The 18,299-nt window shown below is 35.9% G+C and overlaps 3 protein-coding genes across 6 annotated transcripts; 1 reads left to right on the plus strand and 2 right to left on the minus strand.

Moving 5' to 3' along the window:
* Positions 1-2,374: 2,374 nt before the first annotated feature.
* LOC105773274 (protein phosphatase 2C and cyclic nucleotide-binding/kinase domain-containing protein) lies at positions 2,375-9,656 on the plus strand. 4 transcript variants are annotated; one of them, XM_012595021.2, is made up of 16 exons: positions 2,375-2,493; positions 2,880-3,930; positions 4,197-4,328; positions 4,408-4,635; positions 4,719-4,844; positions 5,280-5,342; positions 5,577-5,659; positions 6,040-6,271; positions 6,377-6,693; positions 6,920-7,007; positions 7,163-7,229; positions 7,477-7,754; positions 7,865-7,930; positions 8,026-8,147; positions 8,658-8,814; positions 8,897-9,656. In XM_012595021.2, the coding sequence occupies exons 2-16, from the start codon at positions 2,887-2,889 to the stop codon at positions 9,140-9,142; spliced, it is 3,249 nt and encodes a 1,082-aa protein (XP_012450475.1). In that variant the 5' UTR covers positions 2,375-2,493; positions 2,880-2,886; the 3' UTR covers positions 9,143-9,656. The 4 variants fall into 4 exon arrangements, 2 of the variants coding, with proteins under 2 accessions (XP_012450475.1, XP_012450476.1); XR_008196820.1 differs by lacking the exon at positions 2,375-2,493 and having other exon boundaries at positions 2,545-3,930; positions 8,696-8,814; positions 8,897-8,914; XM_012595022.2 differs by lacking the exons at positions 2,375-2,493; positions 8,897-9,656 and having other exon boundaries at positions 2,545-3,930; positions 8,026-8,157; positions 8,658-8,798.
* Positions 9,657-12,598: 2,942 nt separating this feature from the next.
* LOC105772587 (E3 ubiquitin-protein ligase ATL42) lies at positions 12,599-14,510 on the minus strand. Its single transcript, XM_012593947.2, has one exon. It carries the CDS (start codon positions 14,132-14,134, stop codon positions 12,890-12,892), a length of 1,245 nt encoding a protein of 414 aa, XP_012449401.1. The 5' UTR covers positions 14,135-14,510; the 3' UTR covers positions 12,599-12,889.
* A 163-nt stretch (positions 14,511-14,673) lies between these two features.
* On the minus strand, positions 14,674-17,626 carry LOC105772586 (ninja-family protein mc410). The gene is made up of 3 exons (XM_012593944.2): positions 17,460-17,626; positions 15,805-16,819; positions 14,674-15,371 (listed from the first exon to the last, which is right to left on the minus strand). The coding sequence occupies exons 2-3, from the start codon at positions 16,688-16,690 to the stop codon at positions 14,866-14,868; spliced, it is 1,392 nt and encodes a 463-aa protein (XP_012449398.1). The 5' UTR covers positions 16,691-16,819; positions 17,460-17,626; the 3' UTR covers positions 14,674-14,865.
* Between the last annotated feature and the right edge of the window lie 673 nt (positions 17,627-18,299).

Here is an 18,299-nt window from a genome sequence, read left to right on the forward strand (position 1 = left end):
CAAAGCTATGGGTTGGATTATGAGGAAACATTCAGTTCGGTTGCAAAAATGGCAACACTAAGAACACTTTTTTCTTTTGCAGCCTTTAAGAGGTGGAAACTATGGCATATTGTAGGAAAATTGTTGTAGGATGCTACAAAATTTCGGCAACTTGTTGGTATTTTAATTTATTTAACTATCGCAAGACTAGAAATTGCTTATTTTGTTGGTGTAGTCTTACAATTTATACAATGTCCAATGAGTACTCAGATAGATGTTGCAAAGAGAATCCTGTGCCATGTAAAAGGCTCTGTTGATTATGGTTTGATGTATGGAAGAAGTGAGAATTTTGTACTAAAAGGCTTTATTGATGCAGATTAGGCAGAAGATGCAAATAATAGACATTCAACTTCAGGCTATTGTTTCAATACTAGATATCTTGGTGTAGCAAGAAGCAGAATATGGCTTCTCTATCTAGCACTGAAGCTGAATATGTGGCAGCAACCATGGCTGTTCAAGAATGCATGTGGTTGAGAGTTTGACGGGAGATATGCTGTGTAAAGTTGAGCATGTTGTATAGATCCAATGTGATAATGAAAGTGTTGTTAAACTTGCTTCCAATCCTATCTTTATGCTCGAAAAAAGTATATAGAAGTTTGTCATCACTACATTCGAGAAAAAGTGTTGAATCAAGAAATTGAGTTGCAAGGAATCTCTACAAATAACCAAGTGGCATACATTTTCACAAAAGCAGTGGGAAAGCCTAAGTTTGAAGAGTTTAGAGTTGCACTTTGAGTTGTTGATTGTAAAAATGCACTAAGGGGGAGTATAAAAAATTTAGTGCATCTTACACATTTTTCTGTTTTGATTTTGATTTTGATTTATTAAGTTAAATAATTTAGTTCCATGGAATTTTTGTGGGTAGTTGCACCTTTTTAAGGGCAATCGGTTAGTATTTTTAACCTATAAATTTACTATGCTTTACTGTATTTTTTGCTAAGTTTAAGAATCAATTCATTAGTCTTTCTCCGGTTTGTTCATACTGCTATTTTATTCCATTTTGCAGTAGTGTTTTTCTCTCTCTTTTTATTTCATCTCTTAATTATAGGCTAATAATTAAGAAAGAAATTTAAAACACAAATATTTATCCTTAAACTCAAAGTTTCCATATGTTCCCTACTTTCTTTTATATACATATTTATTATAACATTTATTTGGTTTATTCTCTACCTTAAATAAAAAAAATGAAAAAAAAGAAGGCTATTTTCAGTTTTCTACTTTTGGAAGATACGAAAACTTTCGTTTGTGTAAATTTTATTCCTCGACGAAAAATAATGGCCAAAATGCAATGGTGGGTCTTGTTGAACATGTTAGGTCTCCAAATAATTTTATCTTTCATAAAATAACATCAAATAAACTTTCTTTTGGTAGAAAATAAATTGAAAACATCTATAAAAGAAAACGAAAGCAAGGATATCAAATAAAATATTTTTACCTAATCATATTATTTATCATTTTTCCTTTAATTGTGTGTTTGCCTGAGATATTGGACTTATTATCTCGTGATTAATTGTTTTTAGTTTTTATTATCTCTAATGATCTAATTATCACGGTGATAAGTAGGGATGACAAAAAAATATACATTTGACGGGTTTCAACCCGATTCGATTTGTTAGGGCCTGATTTTCTTTTAAATTTGGATTTGGGGCGGGTGAATTTAGAAATATAGTCAAATTTGAGGTGAATTTACCTTGTCCAAGATATTTACAAAATGTCACGATATATATATATATATATATATATATATATATATATATATATATATATATATTAAGTTTTAAGTCTAAACTCAAAAATGTAACTTTATTTGCTTCAAAATAAAAAAAAATAAAACAATTAAAATCAGATCTCCTATTAAATTTTAGACTCTGAATGATTTTTGTGTTTCAGAGTCGGAACCAATTCAAAATCAGGGCAGGCAAAAATCTAAAGTTGTTCATGTGGTAAGTATATCCGAATTGCATTTAGTGTCATTTTTATTAAAAATAAAATGAACTTGAAAATTAAAAAGAACTCATTTTTATTTTTAAAATGCAAAAACGACGACGTAAAGTCTTAATTATTGGACTATTCACTTTATAAGCATTGGACGAATGATAGCGACAATAGAAACATTCCAAACGAAAACTACCCATCATCTTATTCTTTCAAACATCCCTATTTTCTAAAAAATGAAGAGCCGGCATGTTTTGGCAAGATTGAATATGATTATAATTTTAAATGTTACAAACCTTTTTTAAACTTGGATTAAATTCCAAATCGAATAAAATCAAACTATTTAACAATAAAAAAGAAATAACCCCAAACTTCAGTTTTTCATCATTTTGTTTAAAAAGCCAGGGTATGGCATCCGTTAAACTTAATAGCATAGTTACAAGATGCGGGACAAAACAAGCGCGTCATCCAAACACTGGAATGGGAGCATTACTCACCCCCCAACTTTTTAACCTCCACGTAAGCTACCGGTGTGCTCTTTAATCTCCTCACGCTAACTTACGCTGCATTGTGTCTGAAACTCACTCTTTTGTTTTTCCTTCTCTGTAACGGTTTTTCAAAACAGTAGATTAAAAATTCTCTCCCTCTTTCATCTTCTAATTTCATTTCGGTTCTCAGTACCTAAAAATTTGTCTACAAAATGTATTTATTTTCTCTGATTCAAATATTTTGTTTTCGTACTCGTTAGAAACCGCCGCATTTACTGCGCAATCAGAGGAGATTGAAACAAAATCACAAATTTCAATATGTTTTAGATTTTTATTTTTTTTTGAAAATTCATTAAAGGTTCATTTTGTAGACGGCGATGAGGTGAATCATTTCTTGAGCTTTTGTTTTTAAAACAGTGGGGTGATGGGTTGCGTTTACTCCAGAGCTTGCATCGGCGAGATTTGCGTGCCGAGAGATGCAAGAATCAAAGAGCCGCAAAGCGTAAGGCCAAACGCGGCGGAGCTTGTTGTTTTCTCACCCACATCTACAAACGAAGACGACGAAAACAGAGACCAAATTCACTCTCAGTTAAGCCTGAACCTACCTGGTGACCCCGAGCTTGGCATCACTCGCCTTTCTAGGGTTTCAGCTCAGTTCCTTCCGCCGGACGGCTCTCGAACAGTTAAGGTTCCGTCTGGCAATTTCGAGCTTAACTATTCTTACTTATCTCAAAGAGGTTATTATCCAGATGCCTTAGATAAAGCTAATCAAGACAGTTTTTGTATCCACACTCCGTTTGGAACAAATCCTGATGATCATTTCTTCGGCGTTTTCGACGGCCACGGTGAATTCGGAGCTGAGTGTTCGCAGTTCGTGAAAAGAAAATTATGCGAAAATTTATTAAGAAATAATAAATTCCACGTCGACGCCACCGAAGCTTGCGATGCTGCGTATTTGACGACAAACACACAGCTACACGCTGATAGTTTGGATGATAGCATGAGCGGAACGACGGCTATAACGGTTTTAGTTCGTGGTCGGACGATATACGTGGCGAATTCTGGTGATTCGAGAGCGGTTATAGCGCAAAAAAGAGGGAAAGAAATCGTGGCCGTTGATTTGTCAATTGATCAGACGCCGTTTCGAGTTGATGAGATGGAGAGAGTGAAGCTTTGCGGAGCGAGAGTGCTTACATTAGATCAAATTGAAGGGTTGAAGAATCCAGATGTACAGTGCTGGGGAACGGAAGAAGGCGATGATGGTGATCCTCCCAGGCTTTGGGTGCCGAATGGGATGTATCCTGGAACGGCTTTTACGAGGAGTATTGGAGATTCAATTGCTGAGACAATTGGTGTTGTAGCGAATCCGGAGATTGTTGTGTTGGAGCTTACTGAAGACCACCCTTTCTTTGTGCTTGCTAGTGATGGGGTTTTCGAGTTCCTTTCTAGTCAAACAGTGGTTGACATGGTAAGGGAATTATTTTAATATAAAATGTTGATTATTAGGAAATAACTTCAGCTCAGTAGTTGTTGTTGCTATGATTACATGAGTTGTGTTAGTCATAATGTTCGTAGGTTGCTTAATATTCGGTTGAACTGATGACTATTTAGGAGCTTCCTTCTATTTAGAATGTTTTGTTTGTTCTTATTCTTAGATGCACCCTTTGCTGCAAATATTTAGATTTTCCTTGGTTCTTTTCTTTCTTCATCAGTAGCTGTCTTAATATTTTTCAGGTTGCAAAATACAAGGATCCTCGTGATGCTTGTGCTGCAATCGTTGCTGAATCTTATCGACTTTGGCTTCAGTATGAAACCCGTACTGATGATATTACTGTGATTGTTGTGCATATTAGTGGGCTATCTGGTGTAAGTGAGCAAGCTTTGTGCATCAAATGTATTTGTTGTCTTTGTATTATATTTGTTTCTCAATGGGCTCTCCCATCAGGTTAATTGTGAAACAGCTAAACCTGCTACAATTTTACGGCCTCCTGTTCCTCAAGTGTTAGAGGCAACAGGATCAGAATCTCCTTCAACCTTTAGCTGGAGCTCGAGGAACCACAGAGCAAGGCATGACTTATCACGGGCTCGTCTTCGTGCAATTGAGAGTTCATTGGAGAATGGGCAAGTCTGGGTGCCACCACCTCCATCTCACAGGAAAACTTGGGAAGAAGAAGTAAGCCATCTGTTATATTCTAGTTGTTTTGTATACTCACTAAAGTGTTTCCTCACCTAAGCGGTTCTGTATTTGTGTTACAGGCACATATAGAGCGGGCATTGCATGACCATTTCCTCTTCAGAAAATTAACGGATTCACAGTGTCATGTTTTATTGGATTGCATGCAAAGAGTAGAGGTCCAACCAGGGGATATTGTCATTAAACAGGTTAGTTATTCTATTTGCACTTAGTTTCATTTATTGCTACTATTTCATGTAATTCTGATGTTGCCAGTTGTCCTCTAACTGCATGAGCAATTTAATTGCTTCATTACTCTCCTGTAAGTTATGAATCCCAAACAAAGATGTCTCTGTTGTTGTAATGGATAGCATAATTAAAGCTTGAAGAAGTCACCAGCAAAAAACTCCATGTACCCATTATAAATTGAATCATTAAGTGTGTGAAGTTCAGAACTTCTTCCTTATAAGCATCCTGTGGCCGGTTTTGGTTTAAGTTCTCTTTCAGAAAGCTAAACCCTGGTTAAACTGCTTTGGCTTCACATACAAGGAATGAAGGAGCTGATATCTTAAATACGGTTCTAGAGGTAGTTTTGTCATAGTTACAAATAGATTTAGGACTCTGATTGTTGTTATACTTTTCAGGGTGGTGAAGGTGACTGCTTTTATGTTGTCGGAAGTGGAGAATTTGAAGTCTTAGCAACCCAGGTTTGTTTTTTCTTTTTTAATAGTTAAATATATAATGATTACAAGTTATCTATATTTAAACCTATCAAATCTCTTGTGAATTTAAACTTGTAGATTACTTACTGTGATTTGGCTCAGTCAAGTCATGTTCTATTTCTCAGTTCACACTTTTTTCTGCTATTTAATAACGAGTTCTTAGTTCATTGGTAATTGTTTATTTTCAGTTAAGTTTGTAACTAGAAACTATACTTGCAGGAAGATAAAAATGGAGAGGTGCCAAGGGTTTTGCAGAAGTATACAGCTGAGAAGTTATCATCATTTGGGGAGCTGGCACTGATGTATAGTTTGTTCTTTTTCCTTTCTCACCTCATAGTTAATAAAGAACTATATAATTCTATTTTCTGAAGTTGACAAATTGTTTTGTTTAGTGAAAATTGAAGTGCACATTTAAAAGGCTTCTAGAGAATAAATGCTGAGTAGCAAACCGAAATTAGAGTAACATGTTACCACCAGTTTTGTGAGGTAGCAAAAAAAAGCACTAATTTGCTGAATTGGTTAGCACTTATCATTTATTATTTCGGTGAATATTTATATTTTCTTAGATATTTGCTAAACATGTTGGTTTCTTGAGGGCTGGGATATTTTACTGCTCTTTCTGGTGAAAAAAAAAATGCCATACAACTTGCTGACCATGAAAATTTTGTTTGTTGCTATACAGGTACAATAAGCCTCTCCAAGCCTCTGTGCGTGCTGTGACAAATGGAACTCTTTGGGCTCTAAAACGAGAAGATTTTCGTGGAATTTTGATGTCTGAGTTTTCTAATTTGTTATCCTTGAAGTTGCTTCGCTCTGTGGATCTTCTATCTAGATTGACAATTTTACAGCTGAGTCATGTTGCAGATTCTCTTTCTGAAATTTCCTTTTCTAATGGGCAGGCCTTAGTTAATAGGGTAGACATTCGTCCTTCCAATATTATTTTCCTTTGTTTCATTTTTCTCTTTCTTTTTCTCTTGGTTCACATTCTTGTTTCTTATATTTCTCTTGCATGGCTGCAGAATGAATGCCTCTCTGCATTGTATATTATCCAGAAGGGGCAAGTGAGAATTACTTTTGATATGGATTTGTTAAGCTGTCCAAGCGTCTGTAGTCTCAAGTCTGATAACCCCAAAGAGGACAATGATCAACAGATTGGCAAGGAACTGTCTGTTGAAAAGACAGAAGGAAGCTATTTTGGAGAATGGACACTTCTTGGGGAACAGATTGGTTCTTTAAGCGCCATTGCAGTGGGTGATGTAACGTGTGCTCTTTTGACGAAGGAGAAGTTTGATTCAGTTGTTGGTCCTTTGACAAAGCTTTCCCAAGATGACCATAAGTATGTCTTAGTCTCATGTACTGAATGTTGCATCTTTGATTTCCTCCTTTTCTCTTGTTAGGATGCGTTTCATTTTATATTTCTCGTCAACCTTCCATTTAAGGTTCTGTATGTAGGCTATTGGAGTTCTCTAGCCGGAAAACAATTAACTTCTATTCTTTTCGTTCTTATTTGAACTTCCAATACCTTAAATTGAGAATGGCATTATTGTTTTGTTGCTGTTTAGGTCTCGAGACTATTCTCCAGATGTGCCAAAGGCTTCTCTCAAAGAAATTGATCTATCAACTCTTGCTAAAGTTAGCATCTCCCAGTTGGTAAGAAATGCTTAGTTCTGCCTTGTTAATTTTAGCAAAACGTTATCATCAACATCTCCCAGTTGGTAAGAAATGCTTAGTTCTGCCTTGTTAATTTTAGCAAAACGTTATCATCAATAAAGCAATCTCTTAAACTCATTTAATTTCATATGCAGGAGTGGAAAACATGTTTATATTCCACTGACTGTAGTGAGATTGGGCTTGTACTTCTAAGAGACACAGGTTGGTTTTTATTATATATCTGTATATTTATTTTACACAGGAATGGTAATTAAAAGTTAGCCTTTTCTGTCTGTACCTTGTGATAAGTAGATCGATTGTGAATGCTTACATGAAGAAACATGCCCAGGGAGGTTAGGTGCAAAATGAGATTCTAGGAAAATAAGCTTGTTAAGCGTTTTGCAGTGATTTTAAAGGATGTCTTGGAACAAAAATTGATGAAATGTTCCTTTTTAATGAGTTTTTGCAGAAAATATGCTTAGTTTGAAGAGGTTTTCAAAGCAGAAGATCAAAAAACTAGGAAAAGAAGCACAAGTTTTAAAGGAGAAGGATCTGATGAAGAGTATGAGTTCTGCAGCTTGTGTGCCTGAGGTGCTATGCACTTGTGCTGATCAAATGCATGCTGCAATTCTATTGAATACATGCCTTGCTTGCCCTTTGGCTTCAATACTTCACACTCCTCTAGATGAACAATCGGCAAGGTTCTGTGCTGCCTCTATTGTTTCTGCCTTAGAAGATCTACATGAGGTCAGATTTCTACAAGCAGCCCTGTTATTTTACTTCATTTGCTCATTTTTGGTGCATCTGTTATTTATTACAGTTTGTCTTTCTACATCCATTTTTCATTTGAATTTCAGAATGGCGTGCTTTACAGAGGTGTGTCTCCAGATGTTTTAATGTTGGACAAAACAGGCCATTTACAGGTATTTGAACAGATATTATTTTATACTTGATGTCTTGATCAAAGCTAAATCATCATCATCATCATCATTTTTTGTTTTGCTATGCTGTGTTATAGCTAGTTGACTTCAGATTTGGAAAGAAGTTATCTAGTGAGAGAACATTTACAATTTGCGGAATGGCAGACTCTTTAGCGCCAGAGGTAGTTCAGGGAAAGGGCCATGGTCTTCCTGCTGACTGGTAAAAACATGTACTATTTTCCTTCTGTCTAGCTTGTCATAAACGTCTTCATGCTTTCTTTAGCATGTAAAGGAATATAATTGAATAATACAAAGTTACAACATTACTAGCTTGTTAAAGAAGCAGAGTAGTGTTTAAAAGGAGATCATTAACCAATATCATAAAGAAAAGAAATTTAATTCAACCAGGAGTTATTTAGTGCATTAGAATTGTCTTACAACAAAGGGGGTGTTATATTGGCTTACTAAAGGGTAAAAACGCAAATTTTCTTTGGTAATATCTTTTACCTGTCACGTAATACACCACAGGTTTCAATATTAGTTCTTGAAATTTTTTGTGGGTTTTAAAGAGGAATTTTCAACGCAGTAGACCTTTGGTTGGGTTGGTGGGGCCTTAATCTACTCTTTCTTACCATTGAGGTTAAATAGTTTCTGCAGTTTGATCAGAGTTCTCTTCTTCCTCTCTCCCCCCCTTCTATGACTTTAGTCTTTTGAAATATTTAACATGCAGGTGGGCCCTGGGAGTCCTGATCTATTTCTTGTTGCAAGGTGAAATGCCATTTGGGTCATGGAGACAAAGCGAGCTCGATACATTTGCAAAGATTGCAAGAGGATACTTTATTCTTTCACATAATTTGAGCCCTGAAGCTGTTGATCTAATAACTAAGGTCTTTTTATTACCATTTCTTCATAACTTCCTCATAGGAATCATAGAATCCCTCACATGTTTGTATTAAAATAAAATTTCAGTTACTTGAAGTTGATGAAAAGACAAGACTGGGAAGCCATGGCTCCTCTTCTGTTAGAAGTCATCTGTGGTTTGATGGTGTTGACTGGAAAGGGATCAAAGATCGGACTTGTCCTGTTCCACAAGAGTTAGCTTCTCGTGTAGCTCAACATTTGGAAATACATTCTGAGGATTGCCCTGTTGCTGTTGCTTCCCCACCTCAGGATATTGCAGAACTCAATGTTCCGGACTGGCTTGATGATTGGTAGAAGAACGACTTATATGCATTTCCATCCTTTTTGCCGACAGTTTCCAAGTGGAGTTCTATTCCTTGTGGTGAGACTGACTACCAGTGCGTCAGAAACTAGGCAGAGATATCATTGCAGTAATTCAAGTATAAAGTTGCCGGCCTTAGATTGCTTATAATTCTGTGATTCCTTTTTTCAGTGCCATGAATTCAGAGTAGCATTGGAAGAATATCTCAGCTAGTTGGCCATATAACCTATTCAGTGGATAGCTCCATTATCAGGCTTTTATTTTAAAATCTCCAATTTTTTTTACATATTTCCCACTTTTTTAAATGGGTAAATATGTAAATGAGGGTTTCTTGTAAATCAAGCTATATACATTGGTAGCAGTAGATAATTAATAGGCATTTACCGTTTGGGTCATCATATTCATAGATGTATGGAATATGATATGTTGTTTGAGAATTCTAATCTATGATTGACCTCTGTAATTTATATTGCAAAGATATTCCACCGTTGACTTTTTCTGCTGTGACCTATGTTATTCAACTTTTTCATAAATTTGGAGGATATCTCTTATATTTATTATGTCTAAAAATGGGTCAAGAGATCAGGCACACGCTTTGATTCAGGAACATTGGCACTGACTACGGGTTCATTGACAGATTAGCTTAGCAATTCTGCTTCAAGAAATTTAAGCAGCGTTTCTAGCAAGGAGGTATTACCTAGACCCTTCAACATGTTGATGCAAAAGTGAAGGTAAGGTTTTTTTATATTTTTCTTTTGCGGACAATAAAAGAAAAATAATCTTCATTTTGAGGTATTTTTGCCATCCATTAGTTTTACAGTTGAAATTTATCTCTTACTTTGATTGGTTGCATCAATTTCTTGAGATTTGACGCAGGAGCTTATCATGGCTTTTATCTGAGATGCGTCATGAAAGTTTTAACTTCAGTTTCTGACATGGATGACATTATTTGACTGAGGCTTCTCGCAAGGGAAACATGGTTACTCTGATCAAACCTCTTGGGGAAAATCCAGTTATTCTTGAAAGACAATATCAAGCATACCTCTGTTGAGACTTCTTCAAATGTAGCATCCTTCCATGGGCATGCTGATTTTATAAGGCATATCTCATCTCGAAACAATGATTTTCTGATATTGTAAACATGAAAGGATACAGTCCCCTTGCATTTGGTGCGGGACTCTAGTTGGTGGGTGGTCATTGCTTCTATTACATGGTCTTCCTTTATGGTATTCAAATGACCACAGCCTCAGAAAATGTTCAAACAAACAGTGATAGCCCCGTTTCATGTTTATCTATAGCATTGCAAGTTTATTAGCCCTATGTTCAGGCTGGCCTTTGATAATGAGTGGCATGATCCGGTTAAAGAAGTTATGGACAAAGAAAAACCGATAATGCTAGCATTTAGATCCCAAGCAGAGGTATGCCCCCGTTGACCTTTTCTACAGTAACCTATGTTATTCGAATTTTTTCTAAAGTATTTTAATATATTTGAAGGATATATCTATAATTATTATGTCTAAATATTAGTCAGACACAGAGATCTATCAGGGAAATGAATAGTTCAGGCATAGCTAAGTATACCCTTTAGTACAAGGGGCATTAACGATAGGTTCATTGACTGACTGACCTAGGAAATCGGCTTCAAGAAGCTACAAGTGCTTCATTTACCTACTCCATTGACATGCTCCTCCGATGCAAAGCAAAGTAAGGTGTTTTTTCAAGACAATATGTAAAAGAAATATGATCTTTGGATTGGGATATATGTTGCCATCCAATTAGTTTCAGTCTTTTATATCCTGTTTTGATTGATTTTGTTGAATTCTATTATGTTCTACTCTGACAGTTCTATTCTCCAGTTTCCCAAATCAACGATATGCCATTTGAGTGAGGCTTCTTGCATAGGAAACACAGCTACTGCAATTAAACTTCTCGTGGAGACTCCTTTGACTGTGGTGTCCTGCATCCTCACATGGACATACCAATTTTGGAAGGTATTTTCTCAGCCAGAAACCAGGATTTGCTGAAGTTATAAATGCCAAAGGCTAAACAGGTGATCATTGCTTCTATTCACATGGTCTTCCTCTATGGTATTCAATTGTCTGCTGCCTCGGAATATTTTTAAACGAGTAGCAATGGTCCCCTTTAATGTTTTCCTATGGTGTTGCAGGTTTTAGCCCTGCGTTCAGGCTGGTCTTTGATAACCGAGTGGTGCCAAACTGGTAAAGGGGTTACGGACAAAGAAAAACACCATAGAAGCAAACATTTACATCCTTATCAATCAGCTGCAGTAAACTGAACCCCACTTTTTCAGGTACTTTCGGTGATATTTGGTCAAGTAACAATGAGTTCTAAATGTTTAGACTTATTGTATGAAAAAGTTTTGCTTTCTTCCATTCAAAGAAACCTCAAGTTTACTCATTGGCATCATTTTCCGTCTTCATAAACCCTACACTTTAATGTAAATTTAAATTATTGGTATATAAAAATTGAATTAAAATTTTATATATACAATTGTATATAAAATCAAAATTTATTTAATGTTATTAGATCAAAATTTATTTATAATTTTGAGATTTGTGTTTGAATATAAACAGATGGCATCCTAATAATAGCCGAGATTCCGCCAAAGCAGGACAAGAAAGAGGGACACAGCACTTGCGTTAATATTACAACAGATGAAGTAATATCCAGATCTTATGGCAGAGATTTAGAGAGGGGAAACAATATTTTAAAAGAAGGATTTAATTTAAGAAACCGCCCGCCATTTAGATTTGTTGAATTATTGAATTTCCCTGTGAGATGATCCAAAGCAAAGGGACAAAGCATGGGTAGTGAAATCAGTTGGTGCGTAACATCTGACTTAACTTATAGCAAATTGAATTATAATCTTGTAATATAAGTTAATAAATAAAGAAGAAGATGTCTGCAGCCAAGTTGATTATTTAGATGTGAGTCAAATCTTTTGTTAATTATCTCTTATCTCATTGCTTTTTGTCTCTTTTTGTAGTTTGATTATTTTGCTCCATGTTCCCCATAATTACCACCCTACCACTACTGGTAAAGCTTCCTTACACAATTTATTCTTTTTATTTTTATTTTAAATACAAATGACTGTTTGAGAAAAACAAAAGCAAATTTTGTTCTAATTATTATTATTATTTGATGCATTGGATAGTGGGCGAAATTAAAAATCATTATTTAAATTTGTATTAAATAATTATCATTAATATATATGAGATATTATCCCTTAAATGTTAAACTCTATATGGATCAATATACCAATTACTAAATAAAAATAGTTGTGAAGTTCAGTTATATATGTTTAGATGTATATATTGCATTCTTAAAATGGAGAACACATGTTCGAATCTCAAAGATATATTGTTAAAAGAGACAATTTCAAACCTCAAACATGCATCATAAAATAAATATGGAAGATACAGTTAACATTTCAACAAAACCAACTTTGTATGATGGGCAGATCATATGTGATCCTCTTAAATCAAGATTCCTTGGTTCTGCCAGCCACCAGGGCAATCTTTAATAAATTACATGTTTAATTCAGAAAACCAGGTTAGCAAGCAGGCTCTTTTTCTTTTTTTTTTTCTAGAAGTAAAAGCCAACAAGCAAACAGCGATCTTAGTAAAATACTGAATTAAGAAGGAAAATGTTTTTTTGGAAATGTGTAGCTGTGCCTGCCTAGTGAAATTATGTACAAAATGCAACTATTAGTCAATTAATCAAACATCTAAATGGTGTGTTGGACCCTGAATTTGTTGTTCACACCTTTCTCTATTGGCAAACCATTGCACTGTTCTTCTAGCTATTGGCAACCAAAGCAGCCTTCTCCTTTCCTCCTCTGTGTACCTTTCAGGCAATGAACACTCACTTTTTCTGTTCCTCCTACCATCGTCTCGAAACCTCGATAAAGCAGTGATATCCGACATTGATCTTTTCTCAACTTGGTTAGTAATCCTTGATGCAGCATGACTCGTACTAGCTGCTGAATCCGATGTGAAAGCCACATCAGGAGTTGAAACTGGCTTGTTTAACAGTCTCTTTATCTCCAATTCCCTTTTGATCTTCGTAATTCCTTCGTTTTCGATTGTCCTTGTTTTCGTACACTGCTCCTTGTTTATGTCCAGGGACACAAATCTGTTGCTCGACATGTCGTTAAGCATCTCTGAGCTCAAGAACATCAGGTCGGATGAACTTACACTGCTCCACCGGTTTTGCAAAACTACATCAGATACAATGATCTTATGATTGACCTTATGGAATCCATCATCATCATCATCCTCTTGGATTAGAACTTTGGTTTCAATATCACCCTTCTCGGATTTTCTGAAACTGGTTCCGATGCTGAACCTTGATGAGCCGTGATGCTCTTGCTCTCTCTGGACATACAGCTCTATGTTGGAGTCTTCTCTTAGCTCAGATTGGTTCATTGAGAACCGCATGCTGTTTGTATATGTAAAGATTGTTGGGTCATTAGCGTTGACCTTCTGCCTGCAAAGAGGGCAACTTGAGTGCTTTTCTAGCCATTGATCAATACAATCAATGTGAAAGCCATGTTTGCATTGAGGCAGCAACCTTAGGATCTCAATATCTTCGAATTTTGATAAGCAGACTGCGCATTCAAGCCCTTGTTTTGATCCTTTAAGTGAAGAGAACTTAAAGAAAGGAAGCGATTCCACAACTTTCTTGTCGATCCCCGAGGACCGAGACCTTGTTCGGTTGAGTATTCGACGATGATGATCAGCATGAACCGTTGCTGCACTGTGACAGAATTTGGCATAGACAAGCAGGAAAAACGTCAAGGCAAACATGACACAGAGTATACCTATGACAACCGCCAGGCTCGGTTGGAAATTTGAGACAGCATCTCCTGAAATTGCATCAGTCTCACTTGAATACGATTGTGCATCAACAACAACCAAAAAAAGGAAAATAAGAACTAAACTGATCAACATAGATTGAATCATTGAAGAACACGTCTCTCAGAACCCAGAATTCTATTGCTTCCCTGCTAGCATTTAAGCTGAAACATGTACATATATATATATATATATATATATATATATTAGACCATGTGGGGGTAGTTTGACATTGGTTTGTTAAGCATGGTCCCAATCCTGACAAACATGTCACTCCCCTAAAAGAGCGTCCTTTTTAATGTTTGGCAGCTTCCTTTATTTTTATTTCATATTGCAATGCATGCCTTTTTTAAAATGTTAAAATTTCGGAAGTGATGACATAGTGGAGAGACTTTTTGATTGCATACAAAATTTGGACTCGGCCCTGGTGGCGTTTTCTGAGACAGCCAATATACGGTACCAAACTTGTGGTCTTATGCTGTCATAAAAAAACCAATCATGCTATAAATAAACATGGCTGCCAATAAAATTCTTCAACTGCCTGCATTATATGTATATACATATAAATATAAAAACACGTATTGCATTCTAAAGGAGAATCATAAAACCAAAGTGGTGGGGAAGTCTCCTTTACTGCTATAAAAGCATGTCAGAAATGATGTTTCAGATTATAATTAGACAAAGAAATGATGCTACAAATATTATTACATACAAATGCAGTATTTAACTGCAGCAGTGATACAACTGAGAAAGGAAACAAATAACTATATTCAGTGAGGAAAGCAAGGACTCACACGTGTATTTCAATGTCACACTTGATTGCATGTCCATTTTACGCTTCAGGTCTGAGCAGAGCCGGCAGGATTGGTACTAGGGAATGTTGCCAAACGGTTTTTATTATCTGGATCAGTGCACTCTTCACTGGCATGCCGAACAAACTCTTCAGGGGACATTTGGGTACCATGGCAAGCACAAACAATCTTTATCTGGTTTGCGCTGAATCTGTAAGTGACGCCAGAAATTGTTCTACCGTGTGGGCCAGTACCTGTGGTTGAAACCCATGGTAAATTTGGAAAAGAACCAGATCCCCCAAATTTCAGGTCTGCGGCAATACCAGGCTTTATGATTGAAAAATCAAGAGTTACTACGCCTTCTGCTGTAGGTTGATCCAATGGAGCATTTGCTCTGAGACTCATGCTGCTGCTTCCTTTTACATCTTCGTCTACCGGAGTACAGGAGCTTTCCTCTGTGGCATGCTGTTTACCTTCGCCTTTGACTTGCTTGAATGTTCCACCGTTATATTGTGCAGCCTCAGAGGAATTGCGCACAATTGTATGCACAGAAGCTACATTAGACAAAGGGAAAGTTCATTAACAATTAGTAGCCTTGATGATACACAAAGGTAAAATAGTGTTTGAAAATCATTACGGCACAAATGTAAAAATAATAAGTTCTTGGAATAAAATGCTGAAATAAGTATCATATAGAATTCATTCATACATTTATGTACTAGATTATTCAACACATACTAACAAGTGATTTTCCTTTAGCTTCAAGAATATTTTGAATCTCACTTTCTTGTCTGGGCAAAAAGGTTTCAAAATGCATGAAAGTATATACTTGATACTTTTAATATATGATAACTCGGAGCTCTCAATGAAGTGTAGAAAAAACAGATCAGTAGGCATATATTACAAATCACATCCATCCATTAATCACATCATATTGCTCGTTTTCTTTTTCTTTTCCTATCCTCAAGCTAAGGGAGAAAGAGATACCTTGTGATATTTTCAATCCATCACTATGCTTATCAGAATTAGGTGGACCTTTTCCAACAGACATCGGGTGGAACTGTGGTAAGTGAGAGACCGTACCCCAGGGATTATCCTTATCTAACAGTGGAAGTTGAACAGGTGAATAACCAAACATAACTGGCAAGTTTCCAGGATTCACTGACCCTTCACCATTTCCAGAAGGCCTACTATGTATCATGCCAGGTAGTGTATGACCTGATGAACTGGGGGTTCCAGGAGAGTTAGAATGCTTCATTGTTAATGAAAATGGCACATTCAGGACATTTACAGATTGAACCGGGCATGGATTGCCGTAATTCAAGTTTCCAAGCTTAACCTCCTTCGGCACCTCAGAAGAATCACTAACTCCAATAAACCGCTTGGAACCATCATCATGACGTGAAACTAGCCTCAAGGGTGAACCCTCAACTTCAGACTCAGCTACATCTTCATTCTCCGCAGTAGAGCCATCTTCTGTTGTCATGGAGATATGTGATGTTTTGGGTTTTTCAGATAAATCCACATGGTGAGCTTCTCTCTCAAGCTTCTTTGGATTGTTTATCTCATCAAACAAAATCTTACGCTTACCATTCAAGTTCACAGAGGCTTCTGCATCACCAGCAGCCTTGGAAAGATCATTAAAGAAGTTTTCCAAAGGTTTCACTGGATCACTTCTGTGAGAACTGACACCAGGGTCCTGTTTCTGGGTTCTGGTTTGAAGAAAGTTTTTAAAGTCATCCACAATTTCGACGCCTTTATCGCCTTCTTCTGTCCTAGTATCTGAAGAACTACTAATTTTGCCTTTAGATTTGGCAGACAACGCACTGTAAGATAGACCCAAGCTAAGCTCCAGCCCATTTTCATCCTCCATTCTATATCAATTCACAGTACATTCACAAAGTTCCAGGTATAACCTCTACCGATCCTCCCTACAGAACATCTATTATAGAATACATAATACAACTTCAATATATGCTAGAACCATCTTAAACTTGCATGCCTGCACAAAAGCCAGATAGGAAATACAAGAAGATTAAAAGAACACTTACTTCCAAACAGTTTTACAATGAAACAACTACTTATTTTTCTTCGGCGATGGCGTCTAAAAAGAGGAACTTTAGGTTTAATCTGAATTCAATCTACCAAAATGTAACAAACCCATTTTCATATTAGTCTTACCAAATCATAATGTTAGGGAAAAAATGGTTAAAGGAGATTAATTTAAAAAATCACACACACGAAAACAAAAACATAATGGAAGTGCCAATGGTTACCCTGCAAAGTAAAGCTAAACAAAAATTAAAGTGCTCATGTTTTTTAGTGGAGAGGCAGGGGTTTAAAGAACAAGAACAAGCATCGCAATTGGCAGCAAGAATATGTATTTTAATTTATTTTCGACATTCATTTATCAGTAAAAAGAAGAACATTCCAGATCTATTCCCAGAAATAAAGATATTTAAGAAAATAAAATCAAACCCGAATCAGTTTGAACTAAAAATTCATAATTAGATCCAAACAAAACCAGAAACCCATTTTGTAAAAATCATTAAACTTTGTCAAAACCCTGCACAGATTCAATAAAGAACCCCCAAAAAAATGAAAAAAAAAACAGTAAGAAAAATGAGGAAAGAGAAAGTCACCTGAATGAAGACAGAAAAAAAACCAAGGTTGTCTTTGCTCTATCACATGCTCACTTAAACAAAACACTACACTGAAAAATGTGAGAAAATGTTGTGAATTACCTAATAGGATTTAACAAATATATATGTATATATACCATGCGACTACATATATATATTCTTATTGCTGCTCACCATACCACACGTATGTACATATATTATCTGTCCATCTCCAAAATCTTTTCTAATTTTCATTTTTACCCCTATTTTTTTGAGTTTGTTCTCACTTTGATCATGTCCAAAGATGTTTAAGGATTTACATTTGTTGTTTGTTTAACTAATTAAACACCATGCATGTGAATAAAAACTTGCTCTAATTTTATATCTCATCTTTGGCTGTATAGTTTCTTTACATGCATATATTTTTAATGCAAAATTGCAAGTAAGCAATGCTCAGTTCTTTTGGTCTGTCTTTACAAGGATTGGGCTAATTATGATTTTCATCTCTCTTAACGATTTATATACAAAAAGTTGGAAAAAGTCAAAGAATTTAACAATTTATATGCAACAAAAATGCAAACAAAGCAGTTAAATGGAATTGAAGTGGTAGTTGAACAATATTTTATTGATAAAGGAACATGCAAAATCTGGTTCAGTAACTTACTGAGAAACCAGAGAATGTTGGTGACAGAGGATGCCACTCCTTACGTGGAGCATGAAACAGAACATTAGCAAACATGTTTCTTCACCAAATCTTTTTTGTGGTAACCAAAGAGAGAATGATCATGTCATGTCACCAATCATTACTCTGTTAAGTTGTTAATCATTATGAGATTAATATATGAGATTTCAGCCTCTATC

This window comes from Gossypium raimondii, chromosome 6, assembly GCF_025698545.1.
Source record: "Gossypium raimondii isolate GPD5lz chromosome 6, ASM2569854v1, whole genome shotgun sequence".
Lineage (NCBI taxonomy): Eukaryota > Viridiplantae > Streptophyta > Magnoliopsida > Malvales > Malvaceae > Gossypium > Gossypium raimondii.

Bases quoted from the DNA above. Each gene is read 5' to 3' on its own strand.
- LOC105773274 (XM_012595021.2), top strand. From the start codon at position 2,887: ATGGGTTGCGTTTACTCCAGAGCTTGCATCGGCGAGATTTGCGTGCCG. The intron at 4,636-4,718 runs GTAAGCCATCTG...TTTGTGTTACAG, and splicing joins GGAAAACTTGGGAAGAAGAA to GCACATATAGAGCGGGCATT. The intron at 6,694-6,919 runs GTATGTCTTAGT...GTTGCTGTTTAG, and splicing joins CTTTCCCAAGATGACCATAA to GTCTCGAGACTATTCTCCAG.
- LOC105772587 (XM_012593947.2), bottom strand. From the start codon at position 14,134: ATGATTCAATCTATGTTGATCAGTTTAGTTCTTATTTTCCTTTTTTTG.
- LOC105772586 (XM_012593944.2), bottom strand. From the start codon at position 16,690: ATGGAGGATGAAAATGGGCTGGAGCTTAGCTTGGGTCTATCTTACAGT. The intron at 15,372-15,804 runs GTATCTCTTTCT...TGTCTAATGTAG, and splicing joins TGGATTGAAAATATCACAAG to CTTCTGTGCATACAATTGTG.